The sequence below is a fragment of the Mauremys mutica genome, chromosome 14 (assembly GCF_020497125.1).
Source record: "Mauremys mutica isolate MM-2020 ecotype Southern chromosome 14, ASM2049712v1, whole genome shotgun sequence".
Taxonomy (NCBI): domain Eukaryota; kingdom Metazoa; phylum Chordata; order Testudines; family Geoemydidae; genus Mauremys; species Mauremys mutica.
This window is the reverse complement of record NC_059085.1, coordinates 27,286,510-27,309,999: the sequence shown is the minus strand read 5'-3', so window position 1 is coordinate 27,309,999 and position 23,490 is coordinate 27,286,510. Positions and strand designations below refer to the sequence as shown.

The window sequence follows — 23,490 nt, the reverse complement described above, 5'->3', positions numbered from 1 at the left end:
TACGTGTCTCAGGTTGGGCTAACAAAAACAGAAGCACCTATAAGTAAAGTGCAGGCAGAAACTTGACACAAGTCACAGCGTCCGTGGCCCAGCCAGGAACATAGCTCAGAACTTCTGCTCTAGCCATTAGACAATGATCAAGACAACTTTAAGATTAAAGAACAAAGAGTGTGTTGTGGTAACACATAATGCTAGAACCATCTTTTTCCTTTCCAGGAGCACCATTTAATCCAGTGGTGATACTCCCATTGTGACATGCAAAGCTAACTCAATATGCTGACAGAATGTCTCTACTCCTTGTTGTGTGCATGTTTAAACTGTGTGCTACATCACATCAAATTTATATGAAAAAACAGATTGATCTGGGAAAATAAGAGTAAAGAAAGGTTGGGGGGGAAACCAGAGAAGTGATTGTTTTGGTGGGGTTTAGAAAAATAGCTACCTAATTCTGAGGCTCCTATAAAGATAGTCATCAGATTATGAAACTGTTGTACAGTCAAATGATTCTTATTGGTGTAACAGCAGCACCAATTGTTTTTCTTGTGAATACAGTTTTTTGCTGCTATGGAGTGCAGTGCTTATCATGTACCCTACCAGCCTGGCTGTTATCGCATTGACGTTTTCAAACTATGTTCTACAACCGGTGTTCCCTAATTGCATCCCACCTTATAATGCCTCCAGGGTCCTCTCCACGGTGTGTTTATGTGAGTATTGCCTAATGTTCTTTATGCTCCTATGAAGTTTATGTCAAAGAGGTTTCATATTCTCTTAGGGGCAAATCCATCCCCTACTCCACCCCACCCCAATGGTCAACTGAAGTCCCCTTTGCAGCAACCAAGGTAGTTCCACTGTGGTGGTCGGAGGCTGAATGTGGGGAGGGGAGGTGCTATATATCATGCTGGCTCAGCTGAGTCTTATTTTCAGTTTCATCGTGTACTATAGGGTGGTATATTCCACAAAGAAATGGAACAAAGAGGAGGTGTGCACATCTGGATTAGGTATAAACTGAGGTCCGAGGTTCAGGTTGAAAGATGAATAAGGGGTGGGGCTCAGTATGAGTAACTAAGACCCTTTTACTGTATTTAAGCCACTGTTGCTAACTCAACAAATGGGTTAGCAATTCACAAGTCCTTTATATGTGTGTGTAAAAAGCCAAATGCCACCACTGCTTAATTAATTACTAAGGTTCCCAGAGGGGAGAAAATCAGAATGAAAGGGGATGGAGAGACTCACCACTTCCCCTCAGGCCTGGTCTACATTACAGCGTTAGGTCAATGCAAGTCAGCTTACGTCAACCTAACTATGTAAGTGTCTACACTAAAATTTCACTCCTGCTGTCATAACTTGCCCACTACACTGTTTTAATAACTCCACCATCATGAGAAGCATAGAGTCAATGTCAATGCAGTTATGTCAACGCAGTGTTAGTATAGATACCATATTGCTAACATTGACTGTTGCTGGCTTTCAGAAGCCATCCCACAGTGCCCCACACTGACAGTTCAATTGGTGCTCCTGATGAGGACGCACACTGCTAACACAAGGAGCAAAGTGTAGACACACACAAGTAATTTAATTACTGCGGCAGCTGTACGCCGACGTAAATCAGGTTGACTTAATTTTGTAGTGTAGACATGCCCTCAGTTCACATAAGTCCCTCCTCACAATTAGGGCTTCCTAAGTATTGATGGGGCATCCGGGATAGAGCTCTGGCAAACTTCCTTCTGAAACAGGCAGTTTTCTAGGGTGGAGTTAATCCTGCTCGTCAGACCCATCCAAACCCAAGCTAGATTTCTATCTGATCTGCTGATAGGAAACTAGCAGTCTATGTTTCTCAGCATTTGTTAATGAATATTCTGAAATATACAAAATTTTGTTCCACTGAATTCAGTTTTCTGCTCTCTAGTACTCCTGACTTGGGTGAACAGCTCCAGCGTTCGATGGGCAACTCGCATCCAGGATATATTTACAGCAGGAAAACTGTTAGCCTTGGCCCTTATCATTACTATGGGCTTCATACAGATCTTTAAAGGTACTCACTGAGAGAGCCTAAACATTGGCACTGTACTATTGGTGAAATTAAATTCTCTTAGGAAAGCCTATTGCACCCATCCCATTGTTTTCTAGTTCTTAGCAGGCCAGAGAAGAGTTCTGAGGGCTTATTTCATTTCCCCTGCTGACAGAGTTCTCCGCTACAATTAGCAAGCATTTGGATTTGAAAGAAACTGGACAAGGAGGTAGCTGGTGATGCTACTTGATCTGTGGGAGGGCAAGTTTCAAGCAGAGCCTAGCAAAGACACCACTGTGTAAGCTGGACAGAAATATGTGACTAAACTGAAAATAATTAATGTTAATTGCTGTTAATTGAAGCTACAGGATTCCTTCCAAGTATGGGTGCAGTCACAAAGGAAGTATTCTTCAGAACATAGCGTGATAAGTAATTATCAAACAGGCAACATAGTACAAAAATAATTGTGTAGCATCCTTACACAAGTTTCTCTCTCAAAGAAAACTGTTGTTTTCAATAAAGTAAAGCTCTGAACTGAAATATTGAGAAATATCTCACTGGGTAGATTTATACTGTAATTTTATCAATGACCTGTTCCTCAAATGTTAAATTGCTTTTGATGAACTCGGTATACAAGGCCCCAAATCAACAAGCAATGTAAGCAGTAGTTTCAGTTCCCCTGGAAGCAGTGGGACTACTCACGTACTTAAAATTAGACAGGTACTTGGGTATCTTACTGATTCAGCCCCATAATGGAAAGCACAGGACCCAAGGGAGGAGGATGTTTTCAGCATGTGTGAAATGGGTCACGTAGAGAGGACAGAAATACAGTATTTACAACTAACCAGGAAGAGAGGTTAACAAATTGGGCATAATTAGGCGAGAGCACCACTTTCCAGGTTAAAAATAAAAAAGCCCTACAGCCTGAAAAATTCCACCTGCCCTGCAGGGTTTTTTTCTGAGTAGAGTGAATGTTATTGAAGAACCCTGGGTTCCTGTAGAGGAGACATTCACTCCATTCAGAAGAGATGAGAGCTTAGGACATCAGATACCAATGCTGAGCTGGTATAAATTGTCATAGTTCCATTGAAGTCAATGGGGATCACACAGGTTTTGTGGCAGCTCTGTCAATATAGCTAGTACTTTACTATTGATTAAATTAAATTCTCTTTGGAAAGCCTATTGCACCCATCCCATTATCAATACAGCTATGACAATTTATACCATCAAGGCCGTGCCCCAGGACAGTTTTGTGTGAGAATCTAAAAGAAGCCCTGGTAGTTTGACGTTAATGTTTCCCAGTTCTCAGGGTGCAAACCAGTGAAGCACAGGCTAAGATTAGTAAACATAATATAAAATGGAATGGGCACAATTCTAGGAAGTTTACAACTTTCACCAATCAGCACTTCCACCAATCAGCATCAAAATATTTTACACTTCTGACTTAACTTCTTGCTTTTGTTCTGTCAATAGGAAACTATGAAGAACTGACACCAAGCAATGCATTCAATTTTTGGATGTCTCCATCTGTGGGACAGTTAGCATTAGCTTTTCTTCAAGGGTCATTTGCATTCAGTGGGTGGAACTTCTTGAATTATGTAACAGAAGAATTAGTTGATCCCCGCAGGCAAGTATTTATTTCCATATGACCCAGATACTTTTGAGTTAAAGACAGTGGAGTCAGTCTGTTGGTACCATGCACAGTGTGTTCTGCAGCAGGACTGACATCACTAAATGTCTATACATATCTAAAGTAAAGGTTATTAAGGTTATTACGGTTATCACCTGCCTTTTTAGATCCCACATGGAGCAAGTTAAATGAAGGTGCTGAAATTAACAATGTCTTTGGCTCATCAAGTTAGACATAGCTCTCACCGAACAAAGATATCATATAGGTGTAACACGGATATCATGGCACTATTGAACTGTCTATTGCTTACATATTAATCTATATTAATGGGACTAAACATAAATATAACTACCTATTGCTTATATGTTAATAGCACTAAACATAACTAGCTATTGTTTATATATTAATCTATACCATTGATGGGATGCCTCACAAAATTACATTATATTTTGTGTGTGTGTATTTTATATCTATATAATACCAAAACATATTGTCTGTGGTCTTGGTTCTTCAGACAACATTTCCCCCAAAGGGAACACACAAAGAAGAGATTAAAATGTCTTTTTACAGAAGAGGCAGAATTTTCCCTTCCCCCTCCCCTCACCCCACTCCATTTATGAAACACTTCCGAACCTGCCTTCTTCTGTGGTATGTGCAGTGTGGATACTGGCTGCTGGCTGTAGGAATAAAGTTCTCTAAGGGTGATTGGCATCAGGTTTGGTGCTGATAGTCCAGGCTTTGAAATGAGTTATCCCTCATCATGTTTGAAAAGCTAGGGGGAGAGCGGTTTCCACCCAGAAGCAGCAAAAGCGCAAAGGTTTCAGAAATTCTGAGATGAAAAAATGGAATGATGAATTCACATGACACTTCTTGGGTCTTCAATTGGTTCTGGATGTTCAGCACACATACCTCAACCCAATTAAGCAAGGTATAATTTCAGGTAGTACACATTCTGGATGGAAACAAATTACAGCCTCAATCCTTCAAAAACTTATCTGCATACTTTAACTTAACCTATGTAAGTAGTGAGATGTTCATGTACATAAAGTTATGCATATTTATAAATCTTTAAAGAATTGCAGGGGGAAAGGAGGCAGGTATGGTGCTCTCTCAAGCAACTGTAAACATTTTCACAAACATCCAGAATTTTCTGAGCAAAAAAGAAACAGGGGAAAGAGTTAATGTAGTGATTGCCAGCAGAAATTGGATACTGCTATCAAATGCATGAGTTTAAGAAAAAAAATAATTCCGTTTGTGTTTTGTAACATCTTTAGCTACAGAAAAAAAACAGTTTGGCACATAGTTTAACCTGATGGGTTATCAACAGAGTGTTAGAGATGCCAATTCCAACTCTCTGAAAGTTTTGCAACAGAATTTTATCAATTCTACTGTTTTTGAGGGAGAAATATAAAATAAAGCTATTTTCATTAGGGAAAAGAAATAAAACTCAATCTCATATCTATACCGAAACCTTGCAAAAGTACACTTGTGAAAACTATTTATTAACCTTTTTTGCTAATCTGACAAAGCCAAAAATCAGAGCTATAGTGAACACATTCGCCTGAGTGGAGTGTACACACTAAATAGCTCTCAGGGTCTATAGCGTGCTTCTGTCACTTGGCAAAGTTTCTCAGTGATAAATGAGAGAAAAAGGCAAGTCCATTACTTTCCATGGCATCATTTTTATCAAAGAGAGCCTCGTGTAAACTAAATTAAACTTACAGGAACATTATTAAGTCTTGTTAGTTACCACAGTAATAGCTTACACAACATAGAAAACTTATAGGAATTCTTTATGAAGAAGCAGCTTTCTGGTATCTCCATCACAGACATGTTGTAAATTCTATTTGATGGTCTTCAGCTCTATGGTGATATCCTGTGTTATATGGATTTATAATGTACACATACATGAAGCCCTGTAATGGTTTTAGTATTCTCAGAACTGTAATATGTCAAACTAGTGAGAGAAGTACAGATATGGGGTGGGGAGAGGAAGGAGGGGAGTTTCTCTTGTTTTGTTCTATGTCGCGATAGGGCAGTAAAGCACAAAACCGGATATAAACTTCCCCAAAGTTGCCATGAGGGGGTGGGACAAGGGGTGGGGTGGTATGGTCCAGTTATATGTGAATGTAATTTCTTATCAAACCTCCTAATTCTTCAATTAGGAACCTACCTCGTGCCATATTCATATCCATCCCATTGGTGACATTTGTGTATACATTCACCAATATTGCATATTTCACTGCCATGTCACCTCAAGAGCTCTTGTCCTCCAATGCTGTGGCAGTAGTAAGTAAACCATTCCATGGATGTCTAAAATATACTTTAATTTCAGTTCTGTGCTGTGCAGTGTATTTCAGTTTCTCTGCCTTCTGTTGCTTTAGACATTTGGTGAAAAGTTACTGGGCTATTTTTCCTGGGTTATGCCAGTCTCAGTGGCCTTATCTACATTTGGAGGAATAAATGGATACCTTTTTACCTCATCAAGGTTAGCTGGAGTGCAATTTTATGAACATTGTCTAATTTGGGGAGGGGATGTTTTAATGTAATTTGCTGCAACAATGCTAGCTAGACATTTTATGTGTTATAGAACGATCTCAGGGTTGGGCACATTAGATGCATTAAATTATGAATTGTTCCATTTCAGTCAGCAGATATCATACTGAATAGCAGGATCTCCTGCAAAAGAGCCCTTATGATCTACTGGAAATGTCTGCAGGTGTGATGGAATGATTTGTACTAAGAATAAAACATTGGCTACATATTTAGACAATGTAATTTTACAATAAAGTTTCAGTAGCTACAAGCTTAACTATGCTTAGTTCAAAAAGTAGATTGAAGAAATGAGGGTTATAGGACCAAATTCCATTCTCAGTGACATGGACATAAATCCAAAGTAAACCCATTCATTTGAAGGGAAGTTTACACTGGCGTAACTGGAACTAGAATCTTGCCCATAGTCTATTACATTTTTTAATTTAATAGAAATTTGAGATCTGTAAAGAAAATAAAATACAAACATCTGTCAGGAAAGAGATAACAATACAGCTCTTCAATGCTTTAGCCAAGTCACATACCTTCGTGCTCTCAAAATGTGGTGAGACCTGACAAACCAGAGAACATTTAAAAACATACAACAATTCATGTATTTAAAAAAATAAAACCTTGAGAGATACTGGGCCTGATCCAAAACCCATTAGTCATTAGAAAGACTGTTGATTTAGGCTCTATCATAGATATTTATATGGCTCCCATCACCAGAGACTCTGAGAGCCCACGGTTTTTAATGTATTTATCCTCAAAACATCCCTGTGAGGTAGGGCAGTTCTATTAGCCCTGTATTTACTGAGCCAGCTTGAGACTAAGGCCCAGATCCTCCTCAAAGGTATGTGGGCTCCTAATGTCCAAATACCTTTGAGGATCTGAGCCTAAGTGACTTGCCCAAGGCGCACAGGAAGCGTGTGGTAAAACAGGAAATTGAACCCCCGTCTCCAAAGTATCAGACTAGCACCCTAACGACTAGAAAATCCTTCCACTCAGAGACTCCCATAGACTTTGAATTAAGCCAATTAAGGCTGATGGAACAATACAGCTAAATGTTGGAATAACTTGTATACTGAATGTTCCTATTCTGCTTCCCAGGTTATGTTTTTCTGGAGCTCGTGAAGGTCACTTGCCCAGCTTGCTTGCTATGATTCACGTTAAACACTGCACCCCAATCCCTGCCCTTCTAGTGTGTGTAAGTTTTACTTTTTGTCACATCTCATCTGCTTAAACAGGAGTGCAATTTAGAAAAATCTTTGTTTGCAAACTGAAATACTTCATTTAAGAAATTGTGAGCCCTTTTACCGCTTCTGTTAGCTCAGTGCAAACGTTTAATGTGGAGAAAATCTCCCTGCAGTCAATGCTAATTCCACTCCACAGGGTTAGTTTAGAGCTTGCTGCCAAGCTAATAGCCATAGTGGGCCCCAGGTACAGGGCTAAATGCTACTCGTTGTTCAGTAAAACTAGATGCTTTGTGCAGTGTTACATTGATGCTCTGCAGTGATAACTTGAGCTTCTGGAGAATAGGGTTGTCTCCCCTTTACATTGGCCCTGTAAAGAAAGTGAGTAGAGAAGATCAGCATAACAGATCCAAAAGAAGCATATACCAGCTGAACACATTGGGTAAAACAAGGGGGACACCCAATTACATTAAAAAAGCTACTTTAAAATGTAGAAAGAAAGGATTTAGATTTGTTTCTTGGTTTGGTTTTTTACACAATGTAAACTTATCTTATAGCAGTGAGTTCCACAAGTTGTTACTCAGATTGAGTTGTTACCAAGGTGGTGGGGTTGAGCCCAGCATTTGGTCTTAACAATGTGCATAGTCATCTTGTAAGAAAAAGAGGGAGAATTATTACACACCCCCAATTCTCTCTTACTCCACGACACATCAAGGGGATCAAGACCACTTCCTTCCAGAGTTTAGTAGGAGTCAAAAAGGTTGTAGTAAGACTAAAATGTGCAGTTATAGTTTATTTTACATTCTTCATGCTTCAATAACTGTTAGCATGAAAATTCCCTCACAGGCACATTGGCTGAAATCTTGGCCCCACTGCAGTTAGTGAGAGGCTTTTGCATTGCAGTGGTAGTCAACTGACTTCAGCGCAGCCAGGATTTACACCCATAGGTGATGTTATTCTCCCAGTGTGTGGCTAGCTATAGCTGTAGTGCTATCACAGCCCAGCATTATATTTTTCTCAGTAACCGTTCTGCATAGTTTATGTTTATATAAAATCATGATCTAGCCAAAAGGTGGCAGTGCCCTGGCATCTTTCCTGCCCATATAAACCCACATAACTCAATGTCTGGAATCTTTTCTGGTTGAGCTGCACTACACAATCTGTGCGGTGTGTAAAACAAGCAAGATCCAGCTCCAGTATGGACTCACATTGGACAGCCGAGCTGTGGTGATGCAGATGAAGCAAAGTCCCTTTGTCCATAAAAATATATCAGCTCAAATAATGTGCTGAGTGTCAGTGACTATCACTTTGTGCTAGCCAGAGCGTAAGCAAGCTCCCTGTGCAGAGCAGAACTGGCAAATCAAACAAATGCCAGCTACCCAGTTTGTAGAGAACATTCCCTGTAAATTACTGTGCAAATTACAGAACCAACACTGCATATGACTGAATCATTCAGTGGTAGGGATTTATTTTACATTTCAGGATCTACTAAGTGTTGCTCTGAAATATTAATTTCTATATAAATAGTAATATAAAAGTAATATACTGTACACAGTTACAATAGCAAATTATGTCAGACTTTTAGGCAAATCTAATTAATGCATCATGATTTTTTTAACAAATCATAGCCTGTGCATAAAGGTAGACCTAGTTAAGGTCTCAGAAGATAACCATGTTTTTGCTATTCCTTTCCAAAATAGGGTGTTTAAACAAGGTGGCCATTAATGCAAAGTGAATGGGGTTCAAACCATTTAAAAGTCTATTTATTGGGGTGCACAGCTCAGTAGATTCTGATCGTGGAAGCTCCTTTACCTGAGGTTTTCAAAAGAAGGCTGAATAGCCATTTGTCTTGGATGGTTTAGACATAGCAAATCCTGCACCTTGGCAGAGGATTAGACTTGATGACTCTTGCGGTCACTTCTATGGTTCAGTGATTCTGGATGCTCTCACATTAGGGTAACCATATTTCCCAAAGGCTGGGGCTGGCGTCACTGCTCGCTCAAGCCCTGCCTCCCCCGCTGTGTGGGGCTAGCATTGCTGCTCACCACCACCACCCTCCGCACATGTTCCTTTGTGCCCCACTTTCTTGACAAAAGTGGGCATTTGTCCTGTTTGCTCTTGCCAGCTGATCAAGGTAGCAAATGCCCACTTTTGCCAAAAAAGTCGGGATGGCTGGGATAGGGCTTAAAAAAGGGATTGTCCCGGCCAAAACAGGATATACGGTCACCCTGTGTCACGTTTTGAAACTTTTCCCAAGCATTATGCATGGCACTGTTGTCAAGAAATGGGGTCCGACCAATTTGGCAACAGGGTAATTTGATCAGGAATATGCTGGAGACAAATCCCTATATAGTGAACACAAGATCTGATTGCCTTAGTGTCACCTACACCTGAGATCCCATCAGCCTAAGGGGCTTTGCCACAAACCAGCTAATCATGGCAAAGAGAGCACCTAGAGCAAATCAGATGGAGGTGTTACATGACATTGATACAAAATAGTATGCGCTCCTATTTTAAACCTTTTCAAGTCACCAGCTTCAGGATGAAAGTCCCCAAGGTCTCGAGATCCCCTTAGGGATTCACATTAGCAGCTGCGGAGTGGTGAGACACTTGGATCTCTAGCATTATTTGCTGGTGTCAGCGGCACATGAGAGCCACCCACCTTCAGGGGTATTGCCACAAACCAGCTAATCATGGGAATCAGGAATCTGAGCAGGGAGAAGGCTCACAATAATGGAGAGTGAAATCATGAGAGGTTCTGGGATCCCACTTTGGGATCTGCAGGTGCTCAGATTCTGGAATTTAGTGGATGATACTTTATAGTTTTGGGTCATTTGTATGACAGTAACACTGCATATGGATGAATGATTATTATAGTTTTAGAACACAGCACTGTCACAGAATACATATGGGGTTTTGATGAATACAGGTAAAAATGTGATCAAAAGATGTTTGAAAAACCTAAGTTTAGTGAGGCATAATTACCTAAATTGGGTCCCATTCTGCAATCTTCTGAGCATCCTTAACTCCTGGCTAATGTCAGTGGGAAGTGAGGCACTCAAGACCTCTCAGGATCAGTCCCATAAACAGGACGCCAGCTCTGTTAGCATTAATAGTGTTATTCATAAACAAAGCAAGTACAAATAAGCAAGCTGATGCATGGAAATTTCCACCTGCCAGTTTCTAAGCAGTAGTAATGCAAACAAGATTAATGATCTAGGTCGTTTTCAGCGTGTCCCACTGGCTGGGAAAAAAGAAAAGAAAAGCTAAAGCTTTTATTCTTTATACTATATACGGGTCACCTAGAACAAAGTAATGTACTAACCACAGAACGTTTGTCTACAAGAAATCCGTCCTTTCCCATAACAGACAACTTTAATTTTGCCAGAAGTCCTGTCATAGAGTTTAGCAGCTTTTAAAAACACACATAACAGAAATTGGTGGAGTGAAGCCATTAAAAGCATGTACAGTAAGTGCTCTGTTCTCCAGTGTAGTTACACCTGCAGCACTTAGGATCAATCCTGTGCCCTCTGACGGCCACGATTAAAAACTCCATTGATTTCATTAGGAAGCAAGAACAAGCTTCAATTCAGGGGGGAAATTTTGGTGATTAAAGTTACTGAGTTACAGAAAGCTTCTGCCTGAGAATAAAGCTTACAGCAGTTTAGATCCTATAGCATTCTCCAGTTAAAAATCAGTCAGCTTCATTGGTCTTACTGTTCATTGGCACCCTCTTCCCCTTGTGTGCAACCCAATTGTGTACATTATGAAGTGCAAACACTGGAAATATGCTGACTGCAGGGGGTGGGGTCGTGATCAGGCCTTTTCTCAAGAGTGTTCATTTTTAACATAGTACATAGTTAATATTGGTGCTGACTATTCTTCAGCTGTGGTGCATTGCAGATGTTCTACTGCTTTCTGAACAGAGTATCACAAATTCTGCCTTAAGCCAAGGTTGTTGTGAAAAGCCTTAATATCTGGGTTGTGCTGGGAGTTCAGCCAACTCTGCTCAGGAGACGCAAAGGAATGGAAAACCCCTCAACCACATAGCTGCACCAGGGATACTACAGGCCCCTTCATGGTTGATGAGCTACACTCCCTGTATCGCTACCCTGAAACTTCTCGCACGCTAGTCCAGAAAGCCCCGTGGATGAGGTTCACAGTGCACAGGTTGCAGACTCATCTTGTCCCACGTTCTCCACCCCCAATGCAGCAGACCAACACTGGAGTCATTCAGGACCCTGCACAGCCACCGAGATGGTGGGTTAAGCCCAGCGTTTGGCCTTAAAAATGTGCCCAGTCATTTTGTAGAAAAAATGGGGAGAACTACACACATCCTGGCTATCTCTTACTCCACGCACGTTACCTCTTTGGGTATCCAGGCCACTTCCTTCCACTTCTGGTGTGTCCTCTAGTCATTGTTTGACCTGGGTCATCACATTTACCCAGTGCCAATATCAACAGTCACATTTTCAAAGACAACCTCTTAACTGGCACTCGCAGTTCTGCGCATGCAAAGGCTGGTTTGAGGCCCCTTTGAATATTGGGTTTCAAGCACTTGTCAGAGCCATTCATGTTATTAGTGAGGAGAGCTCTGCATGAACGCACAGGCCTAATTGAATGACCACGACTAACAGCATCATTTCAGGGAACATTCTCCATGCATTTTTATCAATAGATCTATAGGCACCTGACTTCAACATAAACAACATAAATCCAGAATTGCCATTCAATCCTGGGTTTTTGTGGCACCCTTTTTATGTAGTAAACAGACACATAGGAGTCAGTAGCAACACCCAGCATGGGATGTAAATAAAAGGAACTTAATTGCTTCTTGTTGTTTTTAAGCAAGTTTTTCTGGTGATGACTCAAATAAGAATGTGCTTCTCTCTTGTTTAGTGTTTGACCACTATTATCATCATGCTTGTTGGAGACACGTACACATTAATTAATTATGTATCGTTTATTAACTACCTCTGCTATGGAGTGACAATCATAGGCCTGATTGTGTTGCGCTGGAAGAAACCCAAAATCTTCAGACCTATCAAGGTGAACATATTTAAGCCAAATTTCTTAGTCCTATGGTCTTCCAATTAACAATCTAAAGAATGTGTCAACCACAGCAAATCCCTTATCAAACCTTGAAGTACTGTTTATTATTATTTCTGTTGTTTATTATGGTAGCGCCTAGAGGCCCTGTGGTGGGAGGTACTATACAAACACATAGCAAGAGACATGTTTCTGCCAAGTAGTAGTTATAGTCTAAAGAGACAAGGCAGACAAAGGATGGGAGAGGAAACAGAGACACAGCGAGGTGACGCCTAAGCTCACACAGCTGCGTTTTGCCAGAGATAGAAGTAGAAGCCAGGTCTTGTGACTCCCAATCCATTGCTCGATCCACTAGCCCTCACTGCCTCTCCCCTGTCTACCTTGCAGAATGCTGTTACATTTCTGTACGTGTCTCTTCTCTTCCCTCCCCTCTTAGGTGAATCTCCTTGTTCCAGTCACTTACCTGCTATTTTGGGCATTTCTACTGATCTTCAGTTTCTATTCTGAGCCAGTCGTCTGTGGAATTGGACTAATTATCATATTAACTGGAGTGCCCGTGTTTTTTCTCGGAGTGTACTGGAGAAATAAACCAAAGTGTGTAAATAGGCTAGCCGGTAAGAACACATTATAGTTCATTAGTTCAGCCTCACTGTTTGTTCATGAACATGTAGGAATTTGTTTCAACCTCTCAGGTCTACATTTCTACCAATCCACAAAGGGTCCCAGGGACTGTGTGGCATTCACCAAAACTACCATTAAATTATGCAGCTCTGCGGAGCTCTTTGGACATGATTTTGCTGATCAAAGTCTTTAGGTTTTACCTCAATTATTTACTTCTTGACCACATGAAAGAGAATTTAATGCCAATACACGGTATAAAGCTAGAAGCAGGAAAATGTGATGCATATGGCACAAGAGATCATCAGATTTATAACTGAGCATAGGAAAACTGCCTATTGATAAAGATACCCCAGCCAATTTTTAGACCCTAAACCTGTACACAGAAGAAACTAGGTTTCTCTCAAAGTACAGACGTTTCAGTGCTTAATTTTTCAATAAGACATAAGGATGCTAAGGTCAGGCTGTGAAATGCAAATAGAGAAACAGATAAAAATCAACAGACTAGAGAGAGCAAAAAAAAAAAGAGAGAGAGAGAGAGAGAGAGAGAGCGTGGTGAAGAGGTGTAGCTATCATGTGACTGTCAGGAAAATACAGAAGAGCACTACTAGCTTACCCGTTCTTCTCTGCAAAGAAGCTGACATCCCATGTGTAAAAGTGCTCTCATTAATACACCACTTTCTAGAATTTAACAAAGGTTTCAGTGGCTTGTACATTGGGGAAATATTAAAAAAGTAACCTTATTAAAATAATTATTTCATAATGGTATCCAGATAGCTAGGGATAGCCTGGGTTTACTGCCAGGTCCCAGAGATGTAAGCTGAGCCAGTCTGACATACTCCATTCAGCTGGACTATGAGCATTCAGCTGTGGGAAGAGGCAGGAAATGTCAAATTTTATTTTTATGATGCTACAACTTGTTCATTTAGAGTACTGTAGTTCTCCCTTTGCATGTTTTCTGCCCCTCTTTCACATTGCACATTCCTCCGTTCATCCAGCTTGCTTATTTGGCCTGTTCAGCAGAGCACTTATTCAGGAGTGTACCTTTAAGCATGCGAGTAAGTCTCATTGAGCTCAAGTGCTAAATAAATAATAAACCAACACTTAAGTGTTTTGGCAAATCAGACGTTAGCTCTATCCCACTCCCACCTACTTTTGTGCCGATTTTGAATGTGTTCATTCCCCCAGCACATTACTGATATACAACCCAATGTATGGCCAGACTTCCACATGCATAAGACAGGAAAGCCAGGATCTACCACTCCAATGAAAATAAATCACACACCCAGTCATACCTCTTAGCTAGAACGAGGTCTTTGAGATTATTAAAAAAAAATTGCTTTAAGGCTAGGATGTCCAAAGGAGTCTAGAAAGATTAGGAACCTTCCACCCTATGAAAGTCAGTGGGAATTGTGTGCCTAAGTCCCTTAGGGTCCTTTGACTCTCAAGACTCAACGCTTTAGGAAAAAAATTAATTCATCATTTTAACTGGAAAAGAGCAATAATATGGTATGCTGGGGTAAGCCTCACCGTACTTGGACTTGCATAAACAGCAGAGCTTTGAATGTATATGTGCTCACATAGGAGATTGTTTGAGAGGACTCAGATAATCATCCCATTAACAAAGTGAGTTTGCATTTTTCATAGAATCCATGACATACTGGGGACAGAAGTTGTGTTTCGTCGTCCACCCTCAGGAGGGAGCTCCAGAAGAGGATGATCTGCCTTTCACTCATTCTCAGCTACCAGGAAGTGAAAAGTCCTTGAAGAAACAGTGAAAAGTCCTTGAAGAAATAATGAAGCAATCGATGAGACAGAAGTAGTTTTTTGTTTACATGTTGATTTTTGCAAAAAGTTTTTCTTGAAAACAAAAAATATGTTGTTAGAAATTGGATACAAAAGCCCATGAAATGAGCAACACCTTTACAACAGTCCTTAGCTCTTAGCTTTTCCTAAAAAAATAAAATAAGGAGCTGGTTATTTATTTCTGACAGTGTATTTCAGTCAGCAAGGAAGTTTAGTGCACATACAGTAAGCTAAGTTCTTCATCACCAATTCTAGCAGCCTTAGGGTTGTACTGCAAAGCAGATTAATCTGGAAATTTCAATAGTGAAAATAAAATGGGGAAAGTCAGTGGAATAGGGGACGCCTGTGGTCCTACTCATGCTCCCACTGGAGTCAGTGACAAAACTCAAATTGATTTCACTGGCACAGGGTCAGACCCCACATGACCCAAGTAGTTTTCAAATTACAATCTAAAAAACTCAATTGTGCAAACACTTCTGCAATGAATAACTTTACCCCTAAGAGCAAAGTTACACCCAAGCCTATGTATTTGCAAGTTTGGGTATTAAAATTGTGACCATTGTTAGAGCGAACAGTAAGGGTCTGTCTACACAGTACAGGAAAACGCACTGCTGCGGTTCGTGGGCTCGGCTCAGGTTTGTGGGGCTGTGTCACTGCTGGGTAGACTTCCAGGCTCAGGCTGGAGCCTGGACTCTGACACCGTACATGTGGGAAGGTCCCAGAGCTCAGGCTCCAACCCGAGCCCAGTAGTCTACACAACAATGAAACAGCCCTGCAGCCTGAACCCTGCGGGACTGAGTCAGCTGGCATGGGCCGGCCGCAGGTTTTTCTTTGCTGTGTAGACATACCTTAAGATCTTATCCAGGGTATTTACATAGAATACATTAGAGCTGAATGTATAACTTCTGCACTGTATATGATCATTTTTGTCATCATTCAATTATGTAAAGAAACCATAGAAATTGTGATATGATCTAAAGTAACTTCAGTCTTCAAGCAGTTTTGCAAACAAGGAGTTGGAGTTTGTATTATGAAATCTGAACAGCTGTTATTACAATAACCAGAAAAAAAGGTGGGTGAGGTAATATCTTTTATCTGACCAACTTCTTCTGGTGAAAGAGACAAGCTTTCAGATTTTAAAAAATGTATTTAAACTGATTTTAAACTTGGTTAGTCACTTCTTATAGCATATACTTTTTCTTCAAACAGGAATTGCAAGCAATATTTGTATAAAACAAAAACACCAGCCTCAAGTACCACAATCTTTATGTCTGTACATTTGATGTGCTACTTTAACAAACAAATGCCAATAGAGCAATTATTGGCTAATCATTGGTGCTTCTAGGACAGGCCGTCTATCTAAGGCCTCCTCTACATGGGAAAGTTTCAGTATAACCTAAGGTGTGAATTTAAAAGTGACAGTTATACAAGAACCTCCTCCCCACCCTATGGACACTTATAGGAAGGACCCTACCAAATTCATGATCCATTTTGGTCAATTTCACAGTCGTATGATTTCAAAAATCATAAATTTCATGATTTCAGCTATTTAGATCTGAAATTTCATGGTGTTGTAATTGTAGGCATCCTGACCCAAAAAGGAGTTGTAGGGGGTTCGCAAGGTTAGTGTGGGGGGGGGAGGTACTGCTACCCTTACTTCTGCGCTGCTGCTGGTAGCAGTGCTGCCTTCAGAGCTGGGCTCCCGGCCAGCAGCCGCTGCTCTCCAGCTGCCCAGCTGTGAAGACAGAGCTGCAGCCAGCAGCAGCACGGAAGTAAGGATGGCATGGTATGATATTGCCACTTTTTCTTCTGCACTGCTGCCTGCAAAGCTGGGCCCTTAATCAGCAGCCACCACTCTCTGGCCACCCAGCTCTGAAGGCAGCAGCACAGAAGTGAGGGTGACATGGTATGGTATTGCCATGCTTACTTCTGTGCAGCTGCTGGCGAGACGCTGCCTTCACTGCTGAGTGCCTGGCCAACAGCTGCTGGTCTGTGGCTGCCCAGCTCTTAAGGCAGCACAGAAGTAGGGGTGTCAATACTGTAACCCCCCTAAAATAACCTTGCGACCCCCCCTGCAACTCCCTTTTGGATCAGAACCCCCAGTTTGAGAAACGCTGGCCTTCCCCATGAAATCTATATAGTATAGGGTAAAAGTACACAAAAGACCAGATTTCACAGTCCATTATGTGTTTTCACGGCCAGTGAAATTGGTAGGGCCCCACTTATAGTATTAACAGCTGGGGGAGGAGGGGGTTGGGTTTAGCTTGTTTCTTGGGAAAGGATTTAAGCTAAACCAAAGTCACTCATATAGTAGCCATACGGGAGTTCAGAGTGATATAACTGGTAAAACTCTCTGTCATAGGTTTCACCCCCACTCTGAACTTTAGGGTACAGATGTGGGGACCCTCATGAGAACCTCTAAGCTTAATTACCAGCTTAGATCTGGTTGCTACCACCACCCAAATTGTTTAAAAACAGCTGTTTATAAGTCATTTGGGAAACTCTGTCTTCCCGCCCAAAATCTCTCCCTCCCAAGTACTGTAACCCTTCCCTGGGTAACCTTGAGAGACTTCTCCACCAATTTCCTGGTGAACACCGATCCAAACCCCTTGGATCTTAAAACAAGGAAAAAATTAATCAGGTTCTTAAAAAGAAGACTTTTAATTAAGGAAAAGGTGTAAAATAAATACCTCTGAGAGATTAGCATACAAGCTACTGTCACAGACAACAGATTTAAAACACAGAGGATGTTCCCCTGGGCAGAATCTTAGTTACACAAAAGAAAACCCAATTTGATTATCCCTCTAATGCAAAAAGACAACGTCACAAAAGGAAATAAACATAAGCTAAGTTATTCCTTTTCTAATACTCACTACCCTGGGTGATTTCTTGATCTTTTTCACATTGGCACAGAACTTAATGAACTAACTGAACAAAGGACTCTTTCCTCCTTCCTTTTGTCCCCCCATTGGTTCCTCTGGTCAGGTGTCAGCTAGGCTAGGTGAACTTCTTAACCCTTTACTGTCTGTTTATGACACTCTCATGTAAGCAAGACCTTAGTAAAAGCATAGACAGCACAGAAAGGCATTGGAAAAGGTACTCAGACCTTACAATGATGCACATGTGCCATTGCAGCTGCACTGTTGTAAGATAAGCAACGTAGTGCCTCTTTGTCGCCAGGAGAGAGCTCTCCAGACAAAAAACTAAAACCACTCCCAACGTGGGACGGTAGCTTCGTTGCCGGGAAAGCGTCTCCTGCCAACGAAGCCTTGTCCACGCCGGCACTTTTCGTCATTAAAACGTGTGTTGTTCTGGGGGATTTTTTTTTCACACCCCTGACCGAAAAAATTTGAACGACTTAAGTGCAGCGTAGACATAGCCTGACTATCACAACTAAATACAAGGTGGAACAGAGTATTTAGCATAAGTAGTTCACACATATTCTAAGAGACTATTCAAGGTGTTAAGAGTTCAGTGTAGTTCAAAAACTTCTCTCTTTCACCAACAGAAGTTGGTCCAATAAAAGATATTACCTCACCTACCTTGTCTCTCTAATATCCTGGGACCAACACAGCAAACAAATGACAATAACCAGATATTTATGCTAACCTTAGTAAAGTTCTACTGTCAAATGGGAAGAAAAAGAACTCTACTGTGTTTCTAGTATAATTGCACTGGGGAAAAAAGGAACAAATTCTGGTATATTTCTATTTTTTCTAATGTGCTCACACAAAAATTCACCTTGCCTTTGAAGACAAACTCCACATTTCACCCATGTTCAATGAAGAAACTGTCCTTAATTTTTTTACCACCGGATGCTGATTAGAAGGTGCCTTAGTATGTTTGTAGCTGTAACAAATTGATATGTTTACAGTTCTAGTAGTGGCTTATTTGGTAAATTTATGGTGGTTGCAAATGTAAAAATGTGACCATTTTCATACCAAAGAATCTTTTGAAAAACACAAAATCACAGAATAGCTCTAAGCAATATTCCAATAGCTACTACTTTGTTGTAACATTTAGAAATATAGATGATCATATTTACTACTTTTAAAATAGCCATATCAATTTTAATTTGCAAGTATCATGATTTACTGTATTTTAAAGGCCTTGGTACAACAACTAAGGATTCAATTGGTCTCTTAGTTTGTCAAGTACCATAGGACTACTCTCTACAAATACACAGAACCTGAGACTCAGACTATGAGGCAAGTTCAAGGAAAGCATCTTCCAACAGAATTTAGCATTTAGAATGTGTTTTTATTTTAAATATATACATCCAGATGGTATATATCCAGATCTTTCAGACAGTAGATATTTTAAAAGGAAGCACAATGTACCCTCCTCTCTTTGTATGAAGCGGTTAATCAAGAGACTATTAAAATATATATGTAGTTAGAGAGAAAGTGTGTGTTGTGTATATACATATATAAATGCTAGAGAGACTCCATATTTAAATAATCTTATGAATATGTAGCTTTGCAAATGAAAGTTACATACATGAAGCCACATTTTTGACAGAGGATGGACACTCATCACTGTGCTGAAGAAAAATCTATATTGGTTTACCATGATTTACCTTTATACATGATTTACCTTTGCCTTTCAAGGCTTCCATGACCAAGATTCTGATGTTCTTTAGATTAAAATTCATGCTCAGTGACAGTTTCAGAAAAGATTCCTTCCCCTTCCAATATCACAAGATAGCAAATTCTATAGAGTTCACCATCAACAATAGTTTATTTCCCCCAACAATGAAGATACGAAAGTTGGCTGGAGTTTAGGCTTTGCAGAACTCTTCAGCAAGGAGCCTGTGCTGTTATGAGAAAGGCACAAATAATAATATACTGCAACTGCTGTCATGGTTTCACTTAGATTGTTTGTTTGTTTGTTTAAGGAAATGAAAATCAGAATTAAAGGACCAATTGCCTCACAGTTATTTATTGTTTTTGGCTGAAATCTTTCCTGATTCCGCTACATTTTCATACTTTAAAAATAAGAACCCTCTGGGCTTAAAAACAGGAGGCTGAACTTAGAGATGTTTTGGATTCAGGGTTTTCGTTTCGGCCCATCTTTAATCCATAAATCACCTCATTTGAAAGCTGTTTCAGCATGTTTTATTTAGTGATCACAAACAGCTTCATTTATAATCTCAACAAAATTATATTTTAAAATGTTTACATTAGTTTCTAATTTATAAAATATCTGACTCAAAATCAATGTGCCCAACCAGCAAGATAATTTCATGCTCCACCAAAGAAAAAGATCTAATGATTTAAGATGGACTTCATCTCTTTTTAAATAAGTGAAGGAAATGACATCAAAACTTCTATTACCCAGACTTCTGTCTCTCTTTCTGTCTTAGGTATTTTTAGAATGTCCATCGTTGTCCTAGCATTCCTACAGGTGGTAGAAAATGGCCTACTAGTCCAAATTTAACGTTCTTGTTATCATTTTAAAGCAAAGTATCAGCCTAGTCAGCCAGTTTTTACCACAATAGTATTTTAAATAAAAGGGGAAAGGTGGGGAAAATGGAGCCCATTTGATACAAAAAGTCATGTCAGGAATCTCTTGATATTTGATAGAACAGAGTGAATAGCGTTCAAAAGAGAGATTGAAATATGAAACCGGTGGTGTTCAGGACCACTGCAATCCCAAGATATTTGCTATCCTAATTGAAACATTGCTAGATTCCTCCTCCTCTACCATATTATTATTAATATTCTCTTTATTGACAATATGCTATTTTTTCCCTTACTTGACATATAAATCCATATAAGCTGGATATTAATTTTTCACTTATCAAAAAGAAATGCCATGACCACAGAGAGAATTATGTACCATTTATACTTCAATAGCAACTTTTTTTAGGGATGGATAAACTACGTCAGAGTTATGGGGTTGTTTAGAGCTGAGAAATAGACCCATTTCTATTTATTTAATTAAAAAGCCCAGGTGGTATTACAGTCACCTGCACACAAAACAAAACCCAGCTGCCTTAAACTCCAGTAAATACAACTGAGCATATTACTGGTAGAAAAAGTTGGATCAAGAATTGGGCTTCAAATGAAGTTTTTAAATAGATTTACAGTCTCTTGTGCTTTAATACTGATCGTTATAGGGCCATGACGACTGTTGAAAAATGCTCTGTCGCTGTTTTTAGCACTTCCAACAATCCAGCATCCAGAAAATCCAACTGGAGGAGAAGAGAAATTAAGTACAAAGTTACAAGAGTATTTAAAGTTTTATAAACCAGAAGAGAAACCTTGAAGTTAGCTTTACAGCAGTTTGAAAGCCAGTGAAAAGATGGATGTGACAAAGGAATTTACTTTTTTGTTCAAATTAAAACACAAATTATGAGAGTTTGCACCCTCAATTACCTCAACAAAGTAAAGCGAAGAGAAGGATGCTGTTTTCATCACTCTGTTCACAGGCTGAAAAAAGCATCAACAAGTTAGTGCAAAGTTGCAATTACAAGTCCATTCAAGTTGGAGATATTTCAAGGATTTACAAAATACCTTAATCAAACGAACATGAACAACAGTTCAGTAACAAAGCTAAATTGTACATGTAAGTGCAAAACTCAACACAACCTTACACTATGGAGCTGCAGTTGAGGCCTCCATAATGACAACTGGGTTCTGGGACTTGGAAATTCTAGAGCATAAGGATTAGTCCTCACTCATAGCCATTTCCTTGGCTGTAAATGGATTTCATGGTATAAAAATTAATCTGACTTCCTGTAACAAGAAACTAAAGCTAAGCAGAGCTGATGAGTTTTGGTGAATCAAAATCCTGCAGGTTTGTGAATTGCTGTCAATACACAGCAAAGAAGACATACCTCTAATTTGTTCTCTTGTATTGGGTTTAGGATCCATCTATAAAATCTTTGAAGTTCTGTCTCTGAGTTGGTGGCCTGGCTCTAAGCAGACATTCATCACTTTGTAGGTCCCTCATCTGGTGCATTGGGCTTGCCGTGTGCACATCCTGCATTTTACTAAAACTGAGACTCAAAGCAAGATCTTTGTGGTATCCAGACAGCAGTTTTACCTGGTAAACCCAGAGAGAGTCTCCACTAACCATACCAGGTCGAGTTGCACTAAACAGGTCAAGGCTGAAAGTCAGTGCACCACCCAAGCGTGCACTGATTTAAATCAAAGCAATTTAAATCACCAATTTTAATCATGATTTAAATCAACGCACAGGAAACCTAGATTTAAATCATTGATTTAAATCATATTTTGCATTTTTACTTTTTAGTTTCTTTCCTAAAGGAAGGTTATATACAGTCCTCACATCAAGGACATATCAGACATTGGTTGATTCTCATTAGTTGGTAACCTTTAAAACATGTTGCTTTATAATTAGATATACAGCCTTTACACTAAATTTGTAGAAGCAGCAAAGAGTCCTGTGGCACCTTATAGACTAACAGACGTTTTGCAGCATGAGCTTTCGTATTCACCCACGAAAGCTCATGCTGCAAAACGTCTGTTAGTCTATAAGGTGCCACAGGACTCTTTGCTGCTTCTACAGAACCAGACTAACACGGCTACCCCTCTGATACTTGACACTAAATTTGGTACTTCTTATTGGTCACTAGGAGGATACACTGTATCTATACACATATCTTTAAGCAATGATATAGTTTAACTTACATTTATCCAGACCCTTAATTTTGAAACGTTTTATCGATAAATCACAAAAAAAATTGTGTCAAGCACTATTGGGATGGAAATTCCAATTCAATTAAAATATGCAAAAACAGCATTTATTTTCATTAAATAAAACTACCTTAAAAGTGCTGAATGCATGAGAAAACACATGTATCAAAATATGTTTTAAATTTAAAACTGATTTATTAAACAAAGAAATTATCTGTAGTTAATGAAATTGATTGTTTCCAGTAGATCTCATTCTGTCATACTTGATCTTTATTATTCAGAGCCTGGAAGAAGAAAGCAAAAACTTTCCTGCTTTTTCTTGCTCCAAATTGGTTTCTAAAGTAATTAGATTACTAAACTGAAACAAAGAAAATATTTTATCTGAACTTGCAGTAGAGGCTACTGCTATCAAAAGCTGGTTTAGCACTTCAGCAAACTTTTGTTCAGTTGTATAGCCAGTAACTTCCACCAGTGCAGTGGTCTGATTTTCTTTGAAATTTGGCAGCCAACATGTACTGTTTAATATTATTTTTTGATTTAGCATAAATTATTTTTTATAGATTTTAATAAATTTAGGTCTCAACATAATTATCAATTTCAAATTTAATTTTAAAGTAGATTTAAATAAAATAATCCAATTTAAAGTTTGAAAAAATTTGTTTTTTAAAATCCATTTGTACCCACCCCGGCACCATCCCAGTAGGTGTGATCCCAACTGGAGTATCCATCCCAGGACAGGGCCTGGGCAGGATTGTGCTCCAGCGGTTAGCCCTGTGCCACTGCAGCCACACTGTTACTTTTTAGTGAGCTAGTTCAAATAAAGTTAGTTTGGGTGTGCCTACGCAAGCTGCAATCCCGTCTCCTGAATAGACATCGCAATACAGAATTTGCAGGTGAAAATCAGCATTTCCCCCATAAATCCAGGGCAGATACATACATTCTAGCATTTTTGTTTGCAATGGATTATGCCTGTGCCCTCATTTTGCTGTG

General features: G+C 39.7%; 1 protein-coding gene across 1 annotated transcript in view; it reads left to right on the top strand.

Moving 5' to 3' along the window:
* SLC7A10 (solute carrier family 7 member 10) overlaps positions 1–16,423 on the top strand; it is a 71,285-nt gene extending 54,862 nt beyond the window's left edge. The window contains 9 exon segments of the mRNA XM_044987298.1: positions 553–704; positions 1,907–2,032; positions 3,482–3,635; positions 5,804–5,927; positions 6,023–6,126; positions 7,281–7,377; positions 12,263–12,412; positions 12,849–13,026; positions 14,678–16,423. Of these exon segments, the coding sequence (XP_044843233.1) occupies positions 553–704; positions 1,907–2,032; positions 3,482–3,635; positions 5,804–5,927; positions 6,023–6,126; positions 7,281–7,377; positions 12,263–12,412; positions 12,849–13,026; positions 14,678–14,808 (1,216 nt within the window). The 3' untranslated portion in view covers positions 14,809–16,423.
* The last annotated feature ends 7,067 nt before the right edge of the window (positions 16,424–23,490 follow it).